We start from the raw sequence: 18,952 nt of genomic DNA, 5'->3' as shown, positions 1-18,952 counted from the left end.
AATCTTCCAAAAGAAGAAAAACTGCAAGCCCAGACAGTTTCACCAGGGAATGCTACCAAACATTTTAAGAACAATTAACATAAATTTGATACAAACTCTTTCAGAAAATACAACAGGTAGGAACACTTCCCAACTCATTTTATGAAGCTAGAATTACCCTGATACCAATACCAAAGGCAGTATCAGGAAAAAAAAAAAAAAAAAGATAAAGCAGCATCTTAAATAGGAAAAACTACTCAATAAAACATTAGTAAAATGAACCCAGTAATATAAAAAAGGAACACTATATCACCAACCAGAGAGATTTATCCTAGGGGATGTAAGGCTGGACACTCAAATACCAACGTACTCCATCATACAGAGAGCTCCAAAAGATAAACCACATGATCACATCAAACAATGAAGAAATATCTTTGATATAATGCAACATTTAATCATGATAAAACCATCAACAAACCAGAAAAAAAGACACTTCTTTATCAGATAAATGTCATCTTCAAATTAATGACGAAAAAAGGCAATGCTTTTCCCCTCCGTTGGAGAATAAGACAAGCATGTCTCCTTTCTTCATTCCTATCCACCGATGTTCTGGAGGCTCTAGTAAGCGCAGTAAGAAAAAGAAATAACAGGAATACAGATGGGAAAGAAAGGTATAAAACCGTCCCTATTTGCAAACAACATAATTTTCTATGTAGAACATTCCAAGAAATCTACAAAAATGTCTGAAAAAAATAGGTGAATTTTACAAGTGTGCCAGAATGATCACATAAAACTCAATTCTATTTTTAAATGTAACAATGAGCTGGAATTTAATATCAAATCTAATTATCCTTACACATATACACGTTATGTGTATAGACACCTAAACAGATCATTCACAATACCTTCCTAAATGAAGACAAACACACATAGGTTTAAATGTAACAAAATGTGAAAAACGTTGATTTTTAGAAATTCAAAGGCCTAAATAAATGCGAGACATACAAGTCTGTGTTCATGGACTAGACAACTTTATTTAGTTAAGATGCTACTGGCTGGCGCCGCGGCTCAGTAGGCTAATCCTCCACCTAGCGGCGCCAGCACACCGGGTTCTAGTCCCTGTTGGGGTGCTGGATTCTGTCCCGGTTGCCCCTCTTCCAGGCCGGCTCTCTGCTGTGGCCAGGGAGTGCAGTGGAGGATGCCCAGGTGCTTGGGCCCTGCACCCCATGGGAGACCAGGAAAAGCACCTGGCTCCTGGCTCCTGCCTTCAGATCGGCGCGGTGCGCCGGCCGCGGCGGCCATTGGAGGGTGAACCAACGGCAAGGGGGAGGACCTTTCTCTCTGTCTCTCTCTCTCACTGTCCACTCTGCCTGTAAAAAAAAAAAAAAAGATCTACACATATAGTCAGTTCTCAACAATCTGATCTAAAGTTTAATACAATTCTATAAAAATGTTAGCAGGGTTTTTTTTTTTTTTGTATAGACAAACTGATTCTAACATTTTTATGGAAAATCAAAGGATCTTAAATGCTCAACAAGCATGAAAAAAGTTGGAAGTTTTACCACCTGATTTTAACACTTGCTCTAAAGCAACAGAACAAGACAGTGGGGGTTGCTATAAAGCAACAGAGTAAGACAGTGGGGTTTTGGCAAAAGTATGGACAAGTGTATTAACAGAACAAAACAAAAGCCAGAAACAGACCCACACAGATATGATCAATTGATTTTTGACAAAGATACAAAGATAACTTAATGGCAAGGGCATAGTGTTTTCGACAAATGATATCAGAATAGAAGACAGTTATGCTGACATTTTTAAACATTTTTCTATATTTTATGATATATTCGTATCTTAGAAAGCAGGCTGGCCAGGGAAAACTGCCCCTCCCAGGGCTAGTCAATCCTTAGAGACAGCCTCAACCTCAGCTGGGATCCCATCTTCACATGCAAACTCTCCCACGTCAAGGTGTGCAACTCCCAACCAGCTCCCACACCAAGCCTGCTATCAGCTCTGCACACAGTCATCCTGGGCCAAGTACCAGTCACCCAGAGACTACATCCACACCCAAAGCCCAGCAGAATGATTCAGATCAGCCAGTCCTAAACTGCTAACTGTGCCTGCGTGGCCTTTCCTGAGGAGACCCCAATAACGGCTCTGGATTCAGCTTTGTTTTCACTCTCACTTCTACCTGCCAAAGTTGGCATTACCTTTGTGGTCTTTACAGTATAATGCTTCCTCTTCTCTGGAGAAATATAAGTAATAAATTCTTCTTTCAATGTCATTGACCTCTTTGTGTAGCTAAAATTCCATGGGTCTAATTTTAAAATTCTATTTATTTATTTATTTATTTACATTTTATCTGAAAGCAGAGAGATAGGTGGGTGGGAGTCTTCTCTCTGCTGGTTCACTTCCCAAATGCCCACAACAGCTAGGGCTGGGCCAGGCTGAAGCCAGGGGCCCAGAACTTAAGCAAGGTCTCCCAACATGGGTGGCAGGGACCCAACTACTTGAGCCATCACCTGCTGCCTCCTAAGATGTGCATCAGCAGGAAGCCAGACCATAAGTGGAGTAGCTAGGATTTGAATATAGCACTCTAATAAGGAATGTGGATGTCTCAAGTAGTGACATAAACGCTGCGCCAAATGCCCATCCACCGTGGGTATAATTTTAACACAACATCCATATGTTAAAAATGAGCCTCGACTTATAGAAAAATTAACTCAAAATGGTTCATATACCTGTATATAAAACTACTGTATATAAAACTACAAAATTACTGTATGTAAAAAAACTACAAAATTACTGTTTGTAAAACTACAAAACTTTTAGTAGAAAACACAGATGTCTTTGTGACCTCAGGTTAGCTGAAGTACTCCTAGATACAGCACCAAGTACATGACTCAGAAAAGAAGCTGATAAGCTGGATTCCATGAACAACTGAGATCTCTCGTTCCCTGAAAGATGCTGATAAAAGGACAAAACCAGAAGCATCAAATGGGAGGAAATATATGGAAGCTCAACAGTAAGAAACGAAACAACTCAAAAAGAAAAAAAAAAAAAAGAAAGAAAAAGAAAAAGAAAAGAAAGAAAGAAAGCCAGAACAGATCACAAACAAGCTCTTCAGCAGATGCTCAGCATATTAGTCATTCTGGAAACACAATGAGACATCACTACACATCTTCTAGCATAGATACAATTTAAGAAACAACAACAACTGACACAAAATAAGTAGAATCCTCACACAGTGCTGGCAGGAATGAAAAATACTACAGTCACTCTGGAAAAGTCTGGCAGTTTTTCATAAAATTAAATATACATTTAGCATCCACGACTATGATCCCACTCCTAGGTATTTATTCTAGAATTATGAAAACTTGGGTCTAACAAAAACCTGTCAACAAATGCTCTTGTAGCTCTAATGATAATCAATACAAACTGTATACAACACAAAGGTCCAGCTGTGAACACATAAATACTGTGGTACTGTCACAGAATAGAATACTACTCAGCAATAAGAAAACCAGCCTGTGATGCATGCTGAATCTCAAAGGCATCAGGCTGTGTGAAAGAAACTGGTCTCAAAAGGTTAGACACAGAGATTCCATTTGTATGACACCCTGGAAAAGACCAAACTAAGAAGATGGAGAAGAGATCAGGACTTGGCAGGGGTGAGGGGTGAGGGGAGGGTCTGACTATGATGAGGCAGCACAAGGAATTCTTCTGCAGTGACAGAATTGTTCTCAGTTCTGATTATGGTGGTGTTCACACAAATTCATGCATATGTTAAAACTCTGAAAATGTACAAAGTTTTTTTTGAATGTAGATTTTGTACAGAAAAAAGAGGTAAAAGAAAAACACTTAAACACAGGCTACTCTGTTGTCAAATAAAGACTTTGGTTCAAATTTAATATTTCATTTATTTGAATTTTGAAGAATAGATCTTAGAGCACTGATAGACGTTTCAGGGATCAAATCACTTTTGCAACCAAGCCAAAAAAGACAGAGGCTTGGAGGCAATTTCAAACTATCAGACTTCAGTTTTCAACAATCCAGGGGATATAGGGCTGGGGGCTGGCGGGGAAGGGGGAGCTGACAGATCAAAAGAAGCTCAAACCGACTCATTTATTAAAAACTGAAAGTCAACTTTAAAATTCAACATATTCCACTGATCTGAGAATTTAAATCGCATAAGAATCACGATTTATCCAGCAGCCTTCTTCCCTTTGGCAGACACAGACTTTTGTTCTCTAATGCCTTCAAAATGATGAAGACATTACTTACAGCTTTGAGGGTCAGATCACACTGGAAAACAAGGGTCCGAAGTTGTGCTAAAATCTCTCTTTTGGTATTTTCCAGGTCATTTCGTCTTTCTTCAACATTTGTCACACAAACTTTGTAGAGTTCATTTGCTTCTTCTACCTTCAGGGGCATCACAAAAAAGATAACACCAGTCACTGAATTTATATTTTAAAACAAATAATTACGGAAGTAAAGCTAAATTTAAATAACATTAAAAGCTTTTATTTGTGAAAATTCTCTAATATTCTACCTTTTAGATAAAATATCTGTAGAAAAAGAAACAGTAATCTGTTTCAGTCAGTGATTCAAAGGCACCTGACTTTAATGGACAGCCAAATAACAATTTACAAGCAGCATACTGTTTGTCCACTTCTGTTTAAAACAGTGTTTTCTATTTACAGCTATCATTTCCCATACAATCTTACATAATTTGGCTAGTGAATTATTATTCAAACAATGTAAACTTCAGTCTATCCCACTAGCAGATGCCGTAATTAGCATACACAAACACCCACGCTTCCTATAAAGAGAATTTCCTGAACAATCAAGTAAAAATACTAAAGCAATGCCTTCTCTGAGATACTTCTTTCACAGATAAAACCCCCAAATTCAGAAATCCCAGCAGAGCAGCTCTCAAAGCATGGCTGTGGTTTTCCCTGCCAGCAGCATCAACATCACCTGGAACTTTCTGGAAATCCAAGATGTGTGGTTCTGGTTCCTATCCTTCTACTGAATCAGACACTCTGGAGGCAAGACCCTGGCAATCTGCTTTAATAAGCCTTCCAAGCACCTTGACACATGTCAAAGTTTGAGATCCAAACCCTTAGCAGATTAGTGCTAATTCAACTAGCAAACAACAAACAAATGATTACTTTCTGAAGAGCCTCCTCCTCCAATCTTCGCTTCTTTTCCAGTTGTTTGTTGAGGTTTTTTACTAATCCGCCACTTGAACACAGATGCTCCTCTTCTGCACGAAACATGGAAGACTTCGCTTTTTCATACTCATCTTGGCGTTGTATGCATAACAATTTTGCCTTTTTAAGAGCAGTCTCTGTTTCAAACTGCAGAAAAGAATATTAGACAAAATATGAAAGAAACTATATTGTACAAGTTTCTTTAGCATGTTCAGCAAGACAGTGAAGATAGTATTTTAGAAAAACTACAGAGAAGGGTAGATGGTTATATACTACACATGATTTTACATGCTCACAAACAGTTACATCAAAGTCCAGTATAATACTAACCATTTTGTTTTGTTCCTGTTTCCAAAGTTCTTTTATTTCTTTCCTTTGTTTTTCCATTTCATTTTTCCTTCCAAGAAGAGGCTATAAAGCATATTTTTAAAAAAGGAAAGGAGAAAGTTATTTTTCAAAGTTATTACTACTGCAAAAAAAATGTGACTTTTACATGTATAAACTTTTACCTGCACAAATTTGTTGGCTTGGAGAGCTGCAATTGTTTGTTGTAAAAGGTGACTGCTCTCTATGTCACTAAGAAGAGCATTGGTGAACAGAGACTGCAGGGGCATAAACTCCTAGAATTTAACATTGACAAGTAAATTTTACAACAGAAGCGACATAAGAATTCCAGACCCACCTCTCCTCTTTTTCAAAATGAGAAACTTTAAGTTTAGATCCCCCCCAAAAGTGACTAGTCAAATACAAGAAAAATACTAAATGAAGTTAATTGTAATACTGGTTAGTGAATCAGTTTCAAGATAATATTTGTATAAAATTGTGAATTTCCTAGTTTGTGTATTGAACACCCATCTAAATTTTAAAGAATTTTGTCAATAAAAAGATGAGCAATTACATTCTTCCCTATATGAACTGAGATTTTCTGATTCTGCAAGGCACTATTAGGAACCCGTCTGAACAGGATCTTGTAGAACCCTAGAAGTTCACAAAACGCTTACCTGTAGTCCAATGTTAGTTCTGGTTGCCTCTGCCAACTTTACAATATTTCTAGTTGATTCCAATTCTAAAAAGGTTGAAGAAGGTAAAATTAACTTACTTTTCCCACCATACTCTATAAAATTATCGATAATTTCCCAATTAAAAAAGTGATCACGAATACTAGTGCACATTATGATTCTTAATGACAAATGCTCATCAGAATCAATTGGGAAACATTCAAAATACACTTGCCCAGATGTCAACCAAGGATGGAACCTAGGCTTGTTTACTGCCCCTTTATAACACTATTCAGGTGATTCTGAATACTCCCTATTAAAAACAAGCAATGCAGGAGAAAGCACACAGGCTGTGGGTAGATTATACTTTCTCTCAGCTTCACTATTTGACTTTAGGAAAATCACCTGTCTTGCTTGATGCATGTGTAAAATGGGGACAACAATTCCTGTCCTGCCTGCTTCCCAGGTCTGTGTAAGGATTAAATGACATAATGGATGAGAAAATATTTTGTCAACCGTAAAACACTGAGGAAATATTAGCTGTTAAGATGTTCCTTTCACATTCCCATCCCCTTTTGCTATATTTTTTTGTTCCTTTCATCATGCTTCACATGATTATATTTCTATTTACCCACGAGAGTACACTTCTTTTTTTTGACAGGCAGAGTTAGTGAGAGAGAGAGAGAGAGAGAGAGAGAGAGAGAGAGAGAGAGAGAAAGGTCTTCCTTCCGTTGGTTCATCCCCCAAATGGCTGCTACGGTCAGCACTGCGCCGATCCGAAGCCAGGAGCCAGGTGCTTCCTCCTGGTCTCCCATGTGAGTGCAGGGCCCAAGCACTTGGGCCATCCTCCACTGCCTTCCCGGGCCACAGCAGAAAGCTGGACTGGAAGAGGAGTAACCGGGACAGAATCCGGTTCCCCAACTGGGACTAGAACCTGGGGTGCCGGCGCCGCAGGCAGAGGATTAGCCAAGTGAGCCGTGGCACCGGCCCAGAGTACACTTCTTTCAAGGTAGAGACAGTGCTGTAGCTATTTCTGTGTCCCTATGTCTGGTTTCTGGCCACAGTAAATGTTAGGTAAGCACATCAAGTGAACCGGTCTTTCTTTTACAAGAACAGAAATGGATAATGATTTTATTCATTACAAGGAAACAGCTACCAATTTGGAATATTACCCACAGTCTGTTAAAAAAATGAATCATAATTTAGCTCTTACACTCCAAAGTCATTCAGATGTTCCAAAGGTCAACTCACCCAAGTTAAGCTTTTTTTCAACCCACGAAACTAAGTTCTTGATGTATTTTGACCATGTTTTAGCATACGACAAAGCCAATTCTATAGAGTCAGTGTTCTTTAATAGTATATTGTCTAGTTCTAGAGGAGAAAAACTTCCTGAAAATAAAAATAGCAAGGTAAATATATGTTAAATATGATCACATAATAACTCCAAACAAAGTACTCAGATCTTAAGATGTTCTTCAATAACAATTGGTTTAAAATAAAATACAACTGAAATTTAGAAATAACGGGTCATAGTTTAAACTTAAAATGGTTTCAAACTAGAATGGATTGTATATGTATTCTTAGACCTACAGCTACATGCTTTATGCAATTCTTGCTCAGTCTATACCATCATAGCAGTCCAGATATCATCACATTATCTGTCCTGGCAGATTTTTCCCCTTAATTTTATAGGTAAAACCTTGCAGATCATGTTGTATTAAACATGAACACATTAGGTTACTACGAGCGAGAAGAGGTCAAGTAATCCACAACACTTAACAAAAGTAACTGCGACAAGTTTAACAGAAGGCGTGAGTGAGTGCCTCGAGCATTAGTACCTTTTTCACTGGGTGAGTCCACCGATTCCACAGAGACGTTTTCAAAGGACTTACAGCATGGAAGAAAACAAATCTAAAGTTAGAGAAGAAGACAAGAATCTCTGCCTCAGAAATTTATACCAATTTATTATTCTGAAATAATTCTTGCTAAAGCATTTCAAGTATTTAAAACTCAAAGGGCCTGGGCAGCCTGTTTAAATTCCGGAACACTTTATAAGAATTACATAGTTTGTTCAAGAGCCAAGAATGAAAAACCTCATTGTTTACTAACAGCACCAGTTACCATTAATAAATTCATTGAAAACTTTGAAATTCTGCAGATCTCAAGAGTATTAGTCAGGAATTTAGAGAAACAACCCAAACAGATTTCTATCTAAATAGTAAAATATATTGTCTCTTCCATCCATCTTTTCCCATTTATCATATGGTAAGTTTTATCTGAAAGTCTCCTGGACAACTTAGCACAGAGCTTTCTGTGGTAATGGAAATATATTGTATCTGTACTCTCCAACAGCTATTAGCTACAGGTAGCTACTTGAACACTTAAAAGTGGCTAGTATGGCTATGAAGTGAACATTAATTTTACTTAATTATTAATTTATTTTCATGTAAAAAACTGCATATGGGTAGTGGCTACATTATTAGATAGTGCTGGAAAACACCATCTCTCTAAAACCGTAAGATCAAATGAAACAAATCTCATCTGCTTAGCTGGGTAATACAGGACATGTAGGAACTCAATACAAAGGGACTAAGAGACCTGTGTTCCAAGCGCAGCTCTGTTATGCACTGTATGGCGTTGGGTTACATATTTAAGCTCACCTAACTTTAGTTTGCCCTGCTGCAAGAAGGCGATAAGAACACAATTTTCATAAAGCTGTTGTAAGGATGTGGATGATATAGGCTTAGCACAGCACACAGTACCCAGTAAGCACCATTAAATGCAGCTGTTATTTTAAAGGTAATTGTTCAATACGCTTCATCAAATAACTTAAATTAATAGGATTATGTCACCATGAGATTTTTTAAAAAATTCTAATCTCTAGGGCAAATTAAAAACTTCAAAAAAGGAAAACAAGGTATAAAAGAAAAAAATATTTTCCTGTTAAGAATTAGTACAATATATGTGCACAACAGAGGCACAGGAACAGAGCCTTGCCATATGACGAAATGTCTTATTATCTTCTGGAGCAGTTGAAATAGGTAAATAGGCTAAAACTAAGGAAGAATCATAAACAATAGCAAAACAACGATCTTAAAGCTCATCATTTTCCTTCATTTATCAATGAATGGCTTTAGAAATAGTCACAGATTTTTGTAATATTACAGTACCTGCAAAAAATAACTTACTTATTCATATTTTATATGGTTTAAGAAAGACCTTTAGTTTTTATACTACTTTAATATAATACAAGTAACTTGGTAATTTCCAAATATTTGTTGAAATTCTTTCTGGATTTGGTCATTTTTAACAGCAAATGACAACATTCATTCTTGATGAAGCTTGTTGAAATAGCTTGTGTTCAGTAAGAAAAAAAATCAGTCGACTGAAAGTATTACTACTACTATAAATTTTTGCCACAATATTCTTGATGCATGCCTCATGTTCTATTGTTACATAACAATTTTTCTTCCAACTGGAAATCAGAACCCCAATATTTTGACATCCTTATGTGGACACTCTTGGGGAGAACTGGGACCTACAGAGCCATTAGCAAAATGTTTCATGGTAACAGATATTAACTGGGATGTGTGAGAAGATTCATACATTCTTTACTTCTTGCAGTATTTCCTAAGATCTTTGGCAATGTCAGAAAAGAAAAATGATTAAGAGTTACTAAAATTTTGGGCCATATGATATAGATCCATTACATAAGCTGCTATAAAATTATCAGATATTTTCTCTTCATATGATAGTCCCATGAGAAAGTGTAACAAAATTATTGCTCCACAAATTAGACATACATCAGCATATTTAAAATGAACTGGTCTGTTTTTCTTGCTATGATATGATCACTTTTAATTTGAAAGCTATCAAAGGGAAACGATGAATTTGAGATTAGGAAATAGTTGAAAAAGTAAGTTTAGAATACTGAAGACTTTGTTTTCTCACCGCCTTAGCCTACCTTGCTTTCTCGAGATACAGGCAGTCTCAAGAATGAACTGTTGCTTACATCTCCCATAAGGAAGTTTGTAAAGCTATGCAGGGAGGTTAAGAAAAGAAATAGAAAATTTAAAAAGCCAAGTCATTACATTTCTTTGGCACAGGCTTTATATTCAACATATCATCCAAAATAAATTTTTAAGAGTCTTAGAAATAAACAAACTCCTAAGAATCTATGCACGTAAAACCACATAGCTGCTTGAAAACGGTGCTTCTCCAGAGCCCCAGGCACCTCCAAGGACAGTACTAACACAACCTGGAATGTGGTCAAGACAATGTCTTACACCGATTAACACATTACTTCCCATGGCCCTTACTGGATTACGTGACTCTACCCAGGACACCTAGACCTCACTACTTTAAATGACAGTCTTCTACTTACATATTCCCAAAGGTAAACGCCAAAGTTTCAATGGAGGAAAACACTTCTCGAAAGAGATCATTTTTGTTTTCTTCATTAACTTCTGTGAAATTCACAGCTATAAGGAAATATAGTGACAACCAAATAAGTGAGGGAGAAAATATTTTACACTAGATTTACATAAGAAAATTCAATCCTTTAAATGTTCACCACTACTTCAAGTAGTATTAGAAGACTGAGAAACTGAAAAGCCTGATACACAAAACGGATATGATGTTTAAGTTCTTCATTAAGGAAATCATACAACACAATCAGCTTGCATAAAAGTAGCTGGCATTCCAAACTGCTTACTCCATGCAGAACAGGATTTGACACATTTACAAAGTGACTCCAGGTGAAAACAATTGGTCTTGAAGTCACGGAGGCTGTATTACACCAGACCTCTCTTATGAAGTGTTCTCTGCTATTTTCTCTTGCTTATTGCTTCCTCACATTTTTAAAAGCAGCCCAACGCGCTGTGGCTAACTGAAGTCAATGTCAAGTGCATTTTTTACTATGAATTACCAATGACTAAAGTCATACAAGAGTACTTCAGAAAGTCTGAGGAAAAATAAAAATAAAAGCATGAGTTTATTTTGGTGCAACATTTCTGAAATGCATGAATGGTTTTTTCATAAAACATATTTACTACATATTATGAAAAAAGTTTTTGCCACAAAATGAACTTTAACTTCCAATTTCCACAAATTTTCTGAAGTATATATATTTGACATATGCTAAAACCTACATTAAAGCCTATCATATAAAACACCTGCTGCTTTAGGAATTTCAAATTCCTATTTACAGTGTTAATTCTTATCATAAGTTCTTGGCCTCTGGAGTCCATGGCAAAAGACAACTTACAGCAACTTATAGTTTACAATAGGAACATTCTAACAGGAAATATAACTAAAAAAGTGTTCCTAACTTCTGTGTGCACTATTGTTAAAGTCCAAACACAATCTGCCAGGCCAAAGTCTGAAGGTAGAATTGGCTTTTTTTTTTTTTTTTTTTGTAAGGTCATCCATGCTACTCAGGCTGAGTTCAGGGAGTAACTGGTGCCCCGAATCCTTGCCAATAAAGGGAAGGTACAGAAACCACAAGGAGAGGAAGCACTCTTTGCTTTAAAACAGGGTTGTTTTTAGTCTTGGCTGCATGTTATAATTGCCCAGGGAGTCTTACAAAGTCTAGGCTCTACCACCAAAGATTCAAATTTCACAGGTCTTTAGAGAAGTGCAGACATTTTTTTCAAAAGTTCTCCCAGATGATGCTAATTAAAGAGGACTGGAGAGCAAAATTTCATAGGTAGAGATGTATTCAACTTCAAGTCCATAAACCCCATGAAATCCCAACCAAAAGTTTACATGTGTAAGCCTCTGTAGATCTGGGGCAAGGGTAGCATCAAGGTCCATCCACCCCTCTCTCTCATTTATTTGAAAGGCAGAGCTACAGACAGGGATCTTTCAGTGTCTAGTTCACATGCCAAATGGTTGCAAGAGTCAGGGCTGGGTCAGGCTGAAGCCAGGAACCAAGAACTCCATCTGGATCTCCCACATTGCTGGCAGAGACCCTAGTCTCTAGGCCATCTTTCACTGCCTTCTCAAACGTATCAGCAGGGAGCTGGATGGGAAGCAGGGCAGCTGGAACTTGAACATGCATTCGGATATGGGATGCCAGTGCTGCACATGGCGGCTTAATGGCGGGGTCACAACGCGGGCCCCTAGTCCATACCTTGTATCAGATTCTTCTAAATTTCCCTGACACCAACAAGAAGCAAAACTTAAGCACCACTGCAAAGAATTTTTAAAATATTTTTGGAGTCTACTCTCGCCAAGATGTATAAACAGGTTTCATTTATGCCTTAACAACAAAAAGAAATCCACACAAAATGTAAGAAGTACCAGTTTTCAAGACATGGACTATCATGCAACAAGAGTTATCCCTGACAGACAGGAAACAAATTAAGACACACTCTGTAACTGCCCAGTATCACACCAAATAGATTTCTAAGCAACAGATATTACAAAGGATAAAGAAGGTCATTTTGTAGTTATGAAGGAGCCAGTTCATCAAGAGGACGTGACAATTCCATACACTTACACTTGGCCAATAGAGCTCAAAATGCACGAAGTAAAAAGCAACAGAACTGCAACATTCACAGTTACAGCCAGAGGTTTCAATAACTCTCCCTCAGTTACTGACAGAACACATGGAAGGAAAATAAGGACTGGTATAACTGAACATTATTAATCACCTTGACATGGCAGACATTTATGGAACATTCCACCCAGTAACAGCAGAACACCTGTTCTTTTCAAATGCATACTGCATATTTACCAAGATGGGTCACATAATGGGCCCTAAGAAAAGTCCCAAGAGTTTCACAGAATTCAAATTAAGCAAAGTTGACTACATGGAATTAAATCAGAAATACGTAATAGAAAGATTTATGGGAAAACCCCTAAATATTTGGAAACTAAGTAACATACTTAACAAATAACCCACATTCGAAGAAGAAAAAGGGAAACAAATTATTTCAAACAGAATGAAAATGAAAACATAACACCCTAAAATGTGGTGAAGGGGGAAGAAGAGCGCAGGCAGAGGGAAGAATTACTGGTGACAGCATTATCTTGACTGTGAAGATGGTGTCACAGGAGTAGACATAGGTAAGGATTTATCAAATTGTACTTAAATAAAAACAGTTTATTGTATAGGTTCTAATGCAATAAAGCTGTTTTGAAAATTCATTAAAATATTCAATAGTAATTTGACATCGCACCATCAAAATACAAAATCTGCTCATATTTCCTAACTTAACCTGTTAAGACTTTAAAGAAAAAATACTTTGCAGCACTACCCAAAATTCCAAAATTACTTTCTTTCTTTAAATGTACTTTTTTTCATGGCACTGAACAGGACTTGGAGATTAAAACATAATAACTATGAAAACTGTGAGTAGTGACAATTCAATTATCTGAACCATCTCCTTTCCGTCTTCATCCCTCCTTGAATGAGGCTGCAGTCTAATGAAAATTCTTACTACTGCTTTTGCATCCCCTTAAAAACAGTCTCATATTTATATTCTCTCTCCCTCTGTTGCTACTACTGAGAGTTTAAAAGAAGTTTCTGGCTCCAATCCAATATTAAATCTCCCCACTCTCTCCGACATTCTCTTTACTCCTATGCCACCATTACTCCTCCCTCGCAGCTTCATTACCTCCCATATGACGTTTTTTTCTTATGCTACTCCAATCTTTCCCTGTGAAAAAAATATTCAGTCTACCACATTTCTTTTTAAAGCTACCATCTAATCTTTCTTACCATTTCTTCAGTGTCAAACCTCTATAAATAGGTCATGCCAGGACTGGAGCTATGGCGTAGATTAAGCCTCCTCCTATGGCACTGGCATCTGATATAGGTGCCAGTTCAAATTTCCACTGCTCCTCTTCCATTCCAGCTCTCTACTATGGCCTGGGAAAGCAGTGGAAGATGGCCCAAGCGGTTGGGGCCCTGCACCCTCGTAGGAGACCCAGAAGAAGCTCCTGGCTCCTGGCTTCAGATTGGCCTAACTCTGGCCATTGTGGCCATTTGGGGAACAAACCAGAGGTTGGAAAACCTCTTTCTCTGTCTCTCCCTCTCACCCCTCCTCCTCCCTCCCTCTCTGTGTCTGTAACTCTGCCTCTCAAATAAATAAATAAATCTTAAAACAAACAAAAAACGGGTCATGCCATGGCCTGTATTTACGTCTCTCCCAAGTTAACACTGAATTCACCAAGATTGGGCTTTTCACCCAGTTCCATGGTTATGAGGGACTGGAAAGCTTTGTAAAAGGCCAGGTAGTAAACATTAAGGCTTTTCAAGAAGGTGGTCCGCTGCAACCACTCAGCTCTGAAGGACTAGTAGATAATACACAAATAAGAGTGGCTCTGCTCCAATAAAATCTTATTTATAAAAACAGGCACAAGCCAGATTTGGCCCTAATATTTGCCACCCCTGGTTTAGAGGATAGGTTCTGAAACCAGTCTGCCTAGATTTAATTAAAGCTCTGTCTCTTACTACCTTATGTAACCGAAGCCCTCTGTGCCTGGGTTTTCATTATAATTACGTACTTTGAGAGTTGTTGTGAAGATTAAATGAACTTAGAACATGGACTATCTAATAGAAAATGTTCAATAAATATTAACTGTTACTTTCATACAATACCACTGAACAACACTGTCAGCAATCACCTTCTCCCTTTCAAAACTGGAGGCCGAGGACAGCCATTTGCCCTGGTGACTAAGACGCTGGTGACTAAGACACACCTGGAGTGCTCGGGTCCTCACTCCAGCTTCCTGCTGATGCAGACCCCAGGAGGCAACAGTGATGGCACAAGCAATTGGGCTCCTGTCACCCATGTGGGAGACCTGGATTGAGTTCCCAGTTCTGCTCCCCATTCCCAGCCACTGGGGGCATTTGAGGAGTAAACCGCCAGCCAATGGGAGTGATTTCTCTCTCTGCCTCTCAAGTAGATGGAGTAAATAGAACAACTGAAGACCTTTTTTCTTCTAAGTCTTCATCCTATTTGACCTTATTCCAACTTTCAACAACTCTACCACATCATATGTCTGAAACTTGCACAGCCTTTTCTCCAAATCCCTGGTTCCTTCTCTGCAGCTGACAGAACAGCACTGACCTCAAACAGCTGCTCTGAAGGTTACACATGATACTACTTGTAGGCAGTTTAACAGGGTCTGGCATACAAGCAAGTACATCCTCAACAACGTCAGCTGCAATTAATTACTGCAAATATTAACTATTACCTTCAACTTCAAGGTACTTGGTTCTCTTAGAAGCAAGTTATAGTAACTGGAAGAAGTAATGCTCCTGAGGTTCAGGCCCCAGTTCAAATCTGACCTTTGGCTATTTCCTGTGGTCCTCTGGCTACATCTCAAATGTAAAATGGCATATTATTCAGAGGAACAAGTGAGCAAACAACCGTAAAGCACAAAGCCTCTGTCAGTCCTGTCTATCCGTGGACAGTCCCTACTTTCAGTCTTGCCTGCTCACCTGGGCTCTCCTCTCTGCACATTGCTGCCACAGGACTCTATCCATTTCCAGTCCTTTAAGAGAGCAAATCCCGAACTACCTGTCTAGTTTTAACCTCTGAGCTCCTGACTTGCACTTCCAATTGTATGTTTGACAGGTTTCTTCCTCTACTCTTTCACCATCTACTCTTTTCCATGCACTCCTGAATTCATTAGCTTTGTTTTCAAAGTACCTCCAAATTATTTTTTCATGTCTTCCCTGTAGTTTGCATTTTTTAAGAACCTGTTCAGGGGCTGGCGCTGTGGCTCACTTGGTTAATCCTCCGCCTGCAGCACTGGCATCCCATACGGGCACTGGGTTCTAGTCCTAGTTGCTCCTCTTCCAGTCCAGCTCTCTGCTGTGGCCGGGGAAGGCAGTAGAGGATGGCCCAAGTGCTTGGGCCCCTGCACCCCATGGGAGACCGGGAGGAAGCACCCAGCTCCTGGCTTTGGATTGGTGCAGCCCCAGCCGTAGTGGCCATTTGGGGGGGTGAACCAACAGAAGGCAGACCTATCTCTCTGTCTTTTTCTCTCACATTCTAACCCTACCTATCAAATACAAAAAAAAAAAAAAAAAAAAAAAAGAACCTGTTCATTGGTATCTTTGTCTCTATTTTCTCCCCTTTATTAACAATTCTTCAAAAATCTCATCAAAATGTTACCTAAGGTTTAAATAATTGCCTCCCTTGGGTCCCATAGTAAAGCCACCACACTAAGCATGAGGACACATTTACTCGCTCCTTAAGACATCACATGAAGGCCAGCCATTCGGCTTGGTGGTTACAACATTGGTTATGACACACGTGTGCCACATCAGTGTATCTGGATTTGATTCCTGGCTCCTGACTTCAGATTCCTGCTCATGCCAATCTTGGAAGGCAATAGGTGGTGACTCAGGTAACTGAGTTCCTACCATCTAGGCAGGAGATGTGGACTGAGTTGCTAGCTCCCGGTGTCAGATGAGAGCTCTTTCTCTGTGTCTCTTTCTCTCTTTGCCTCTCCAATAAATAAATGAAAACTGAAACAAAGAAAGCATGTGAATAGCCTTCATCCAACCTATTAGAGCAGCAATGTTCAAACATTTCTGACCATGACCTTCAGAAAAAAAAACATACTGTATTATGACTAATTATACCAAATATGGTACAGTATATCATACTTGACTATAGTTAAATATGTAATGCCTATAAAGCTTCTGAAAACAAACTGAAATCTTTTACAGTGAGTGCTACACTCTGATTTTTCTTCTCTTTTTCATATTTTAAAAATACTGGGTCATATTCTTCTAACTTAATGTTACATAGTTTGAAACTACTGAATTAAAATTACTAATAGAAGATAAACCACTATTTAAATGAAAAGGAAAACACACTGGGGGAAAAGTTTTAAGATTTACATAATAGGGAGCTGGCACTGTGGCTCACTTGGTTAATCCTCCGCTTTGTGGTGCCAGCATCCCATATGGGTGCTGGGTTCTAGTCCCGATTGCTCCTCTTCCATTCCAGTTCTCTGCTGTGGCCCGGGGAAGGCAGTGGAGGATGGCCCAAGTGCCTGGGCACCTGCACCCGCATGGGAGACCAGGAAGAAGCACCTGGCTCCTGACTTCAGGTTGGTGCAGCGGCGGCCATAGTGGCCATTTGGGGGGTGAACCAACGGAAGGAAGACCTTTCTCTCTGTCTCTCTCACATTCTAACTCTGTCAAAAAAAAAATGTTAATGGGGGCAGGTACTTGGCATAGCAATTAGGACACTACTTGGGATGCCTGCATCTCCTATTAGTGTCTGGTTTGAGTCCCGGCTCTGCTTCTGGACAATTCCAGCTTGCTAATGTGTACTCTAGAAGGCAGCTGGTAATGGCTCAAGTTTTATTCACATAAAAGGATGCACAAATGACTCTGAGTAAATGAAAAGATGGCAGACTACACTCAAAATGAGGAAAATGCTTATCAAATTCACAGAGAGCTGCCAGTTTTCACTCACAGACTGGATAACAAAAGCTTGGTAACCAGCTGTTGGCAAAGGTGCAGGCACTCAGCGGCTTCAGCTTTGCTTTCAAAGGGCGGAACCTCCAGGGAGGGCTGTTGGTACTATCAAAAGTTATAAACGCGCATTCACTGAGCCAGCGATTGTCCATCTATGAACCTACATGGCTATTTAATGACACGTGTTACAGCAAAAAAAAAAAAAAAAAAAAAAAGGAAACAGGCTAAACATCTATTAGTATTGAATTGGTTAAATAGAGTACATCAATATAAGAAATTACAGTTTGAAAACAAAGAATAAGGAAACCCTTTTTGTGCACAGAAATGAGCAAGGAGCAGAATGCTACCACCTGTGTAACAAGACAGTTGAAAAAGAAAACATGGAGCCAGCGCTGTGGCACAGTGGGTTAATCCTCCACCTGGGGCGCCCACATCCCATATGGGTGCCAGTTCTAGGCTGCTCCTCTTCCGATCCAGCTCTCTGCTTTGGCCTGAGAAAGCAGTACAAGATAGCTCAAGTCATTAGGCCCCTGCACCCGCATGGGAGACCTGGAAGAAGCTCCTGGCTCCTGGCTTCAGATCGGTGCAGCTCTGGCCATTGTGGCCATTTGGGGAATGAACCAGCAGATGGAAGACCTTTCTCTCTGTCTCTCTCTCTCTCATTGTCTGTAATTCTACCTCTCAAAATAAATAAAAAAAATTAAAAAAAAAAAAGAAAAAGAAAACATATATAGGGGAGCTTCAAAAAGTATGGAAAAATGGAACTAAAAGATACCCTGTACATGTACTTCAGAAGTTCATGGAAAAAGGTAAGTTCACTTTGGTGCAAAAAAATTTTGAAATCCTCGCATACTTTTTTGCTTGTATATGTGTAATATATCTTTGGAATGACACATGAGGAAGCAGGAATAGTTGCTGCTTATCCAGGGGAAATAATGGATGGCTACAGGTCTGGAGTAGGAAAGAAACTTCCTTGTGGAATAGCCTCCTATATCATTTGCAATTTGAACTGTGTGAATGAAATGCAGATTGAAAAAATTAAGTTTGCAAAACAGAAATAAAACATGCAGCTTCTACAATCCTGAAAGTGCAGTTAGGTTTGTTTTTCCTTCTTACTTACAAATTTTTACATATAAGGTAAAATACAGACCTGGAAAAACCTAAATAAAATAATTTTCATTCATATTACAAATAAGACTGATTGAAATAATTTAAAATAGTGACAACACAAATATTAGGTAGATAATAAATGACTGAGTTCTGAAGATGTCTTTATCTGCTTCAAAAATAGGCTGTATCTCTCTTACCAT

The 18,952-nt window shown here is 38.7% G+C and overlaps 1 protein-coding gene across 11 annotated transcripts in view; it reads right to left on the bottom strand.

The window, feature by feature from the left end:
• ARHGAP29 (Rho GTPase activating protein 29) overlaps positions 1-18,952 on the bottom strand; it is an 81,927-nt gene that overhangs the window by 23,162 nt on the left and 39,813 nt on the right. For 6 of the 11 annotated variants that reach the window (XM_051857470.3, XM_089300312.1, XM_089300311.1 and 3 more), the window contains 9 exons: positions 10,575-10,671; positions 10,155-10,227; positions 8,029-8,101; positions 7,442-7,579; positions 6,194-6,258; positions 5,702-5,812; positions 5,523-5,603; positions 5,151-5,339; positions 4,261-4,398 (listed from right to left, as the gene is read on the bottom strand). In XM_051857470.3, coding sequence (XP_051713430.1) covers positions 4,261-4,398; positions 5,151-5,339; positions 5,523-5,603; positions 5,702-5,812; positions 6,194-6,258; positions 7,442-7,579; positions 8,029-8,101; positions 10,155-10,227; positions 10,575-10,671 — 965 coding nt within the window. The remainder of the gene's footprint in view (positions 1-4,260; positions 4,399-5,150; positions 5,340-5,522; positions 5,604-5,701; positions 5,813-6,193; positions 6,259-7,441; positions 7,580-8,028; positions 8,102-10,154; positions 10,228-10,574; positions 10,672-18,952) is intronic. The other 5 variants (XM_008264860.5, XM_089300314.1, XM_089300313.1 and 2 more) reach the window with 1 other exon arrangement.

Source organism: Oryctolagus cuniculus, chromosome 7 (genome assembly GCF_051225735.1).
Source record: "Oryctolagus cuniculus isolate XC-2025 breed Fujian yellow rabbit chromosome 7, ASM5122573v1, whole genome shotgun sequence".
NCBI classification, from domain to species: Eukaryota; Metazoa; Chordata; class Mammalia; order Lagomorpha; family Leporidae; genus Oryctolagus; species Oryctolagus cuniculus.
The sequence above is the reverse complement of the archived record's forward strand: the minus strand, read 5'-3'. Positions and strand labels throughout refer to the sequence as shown.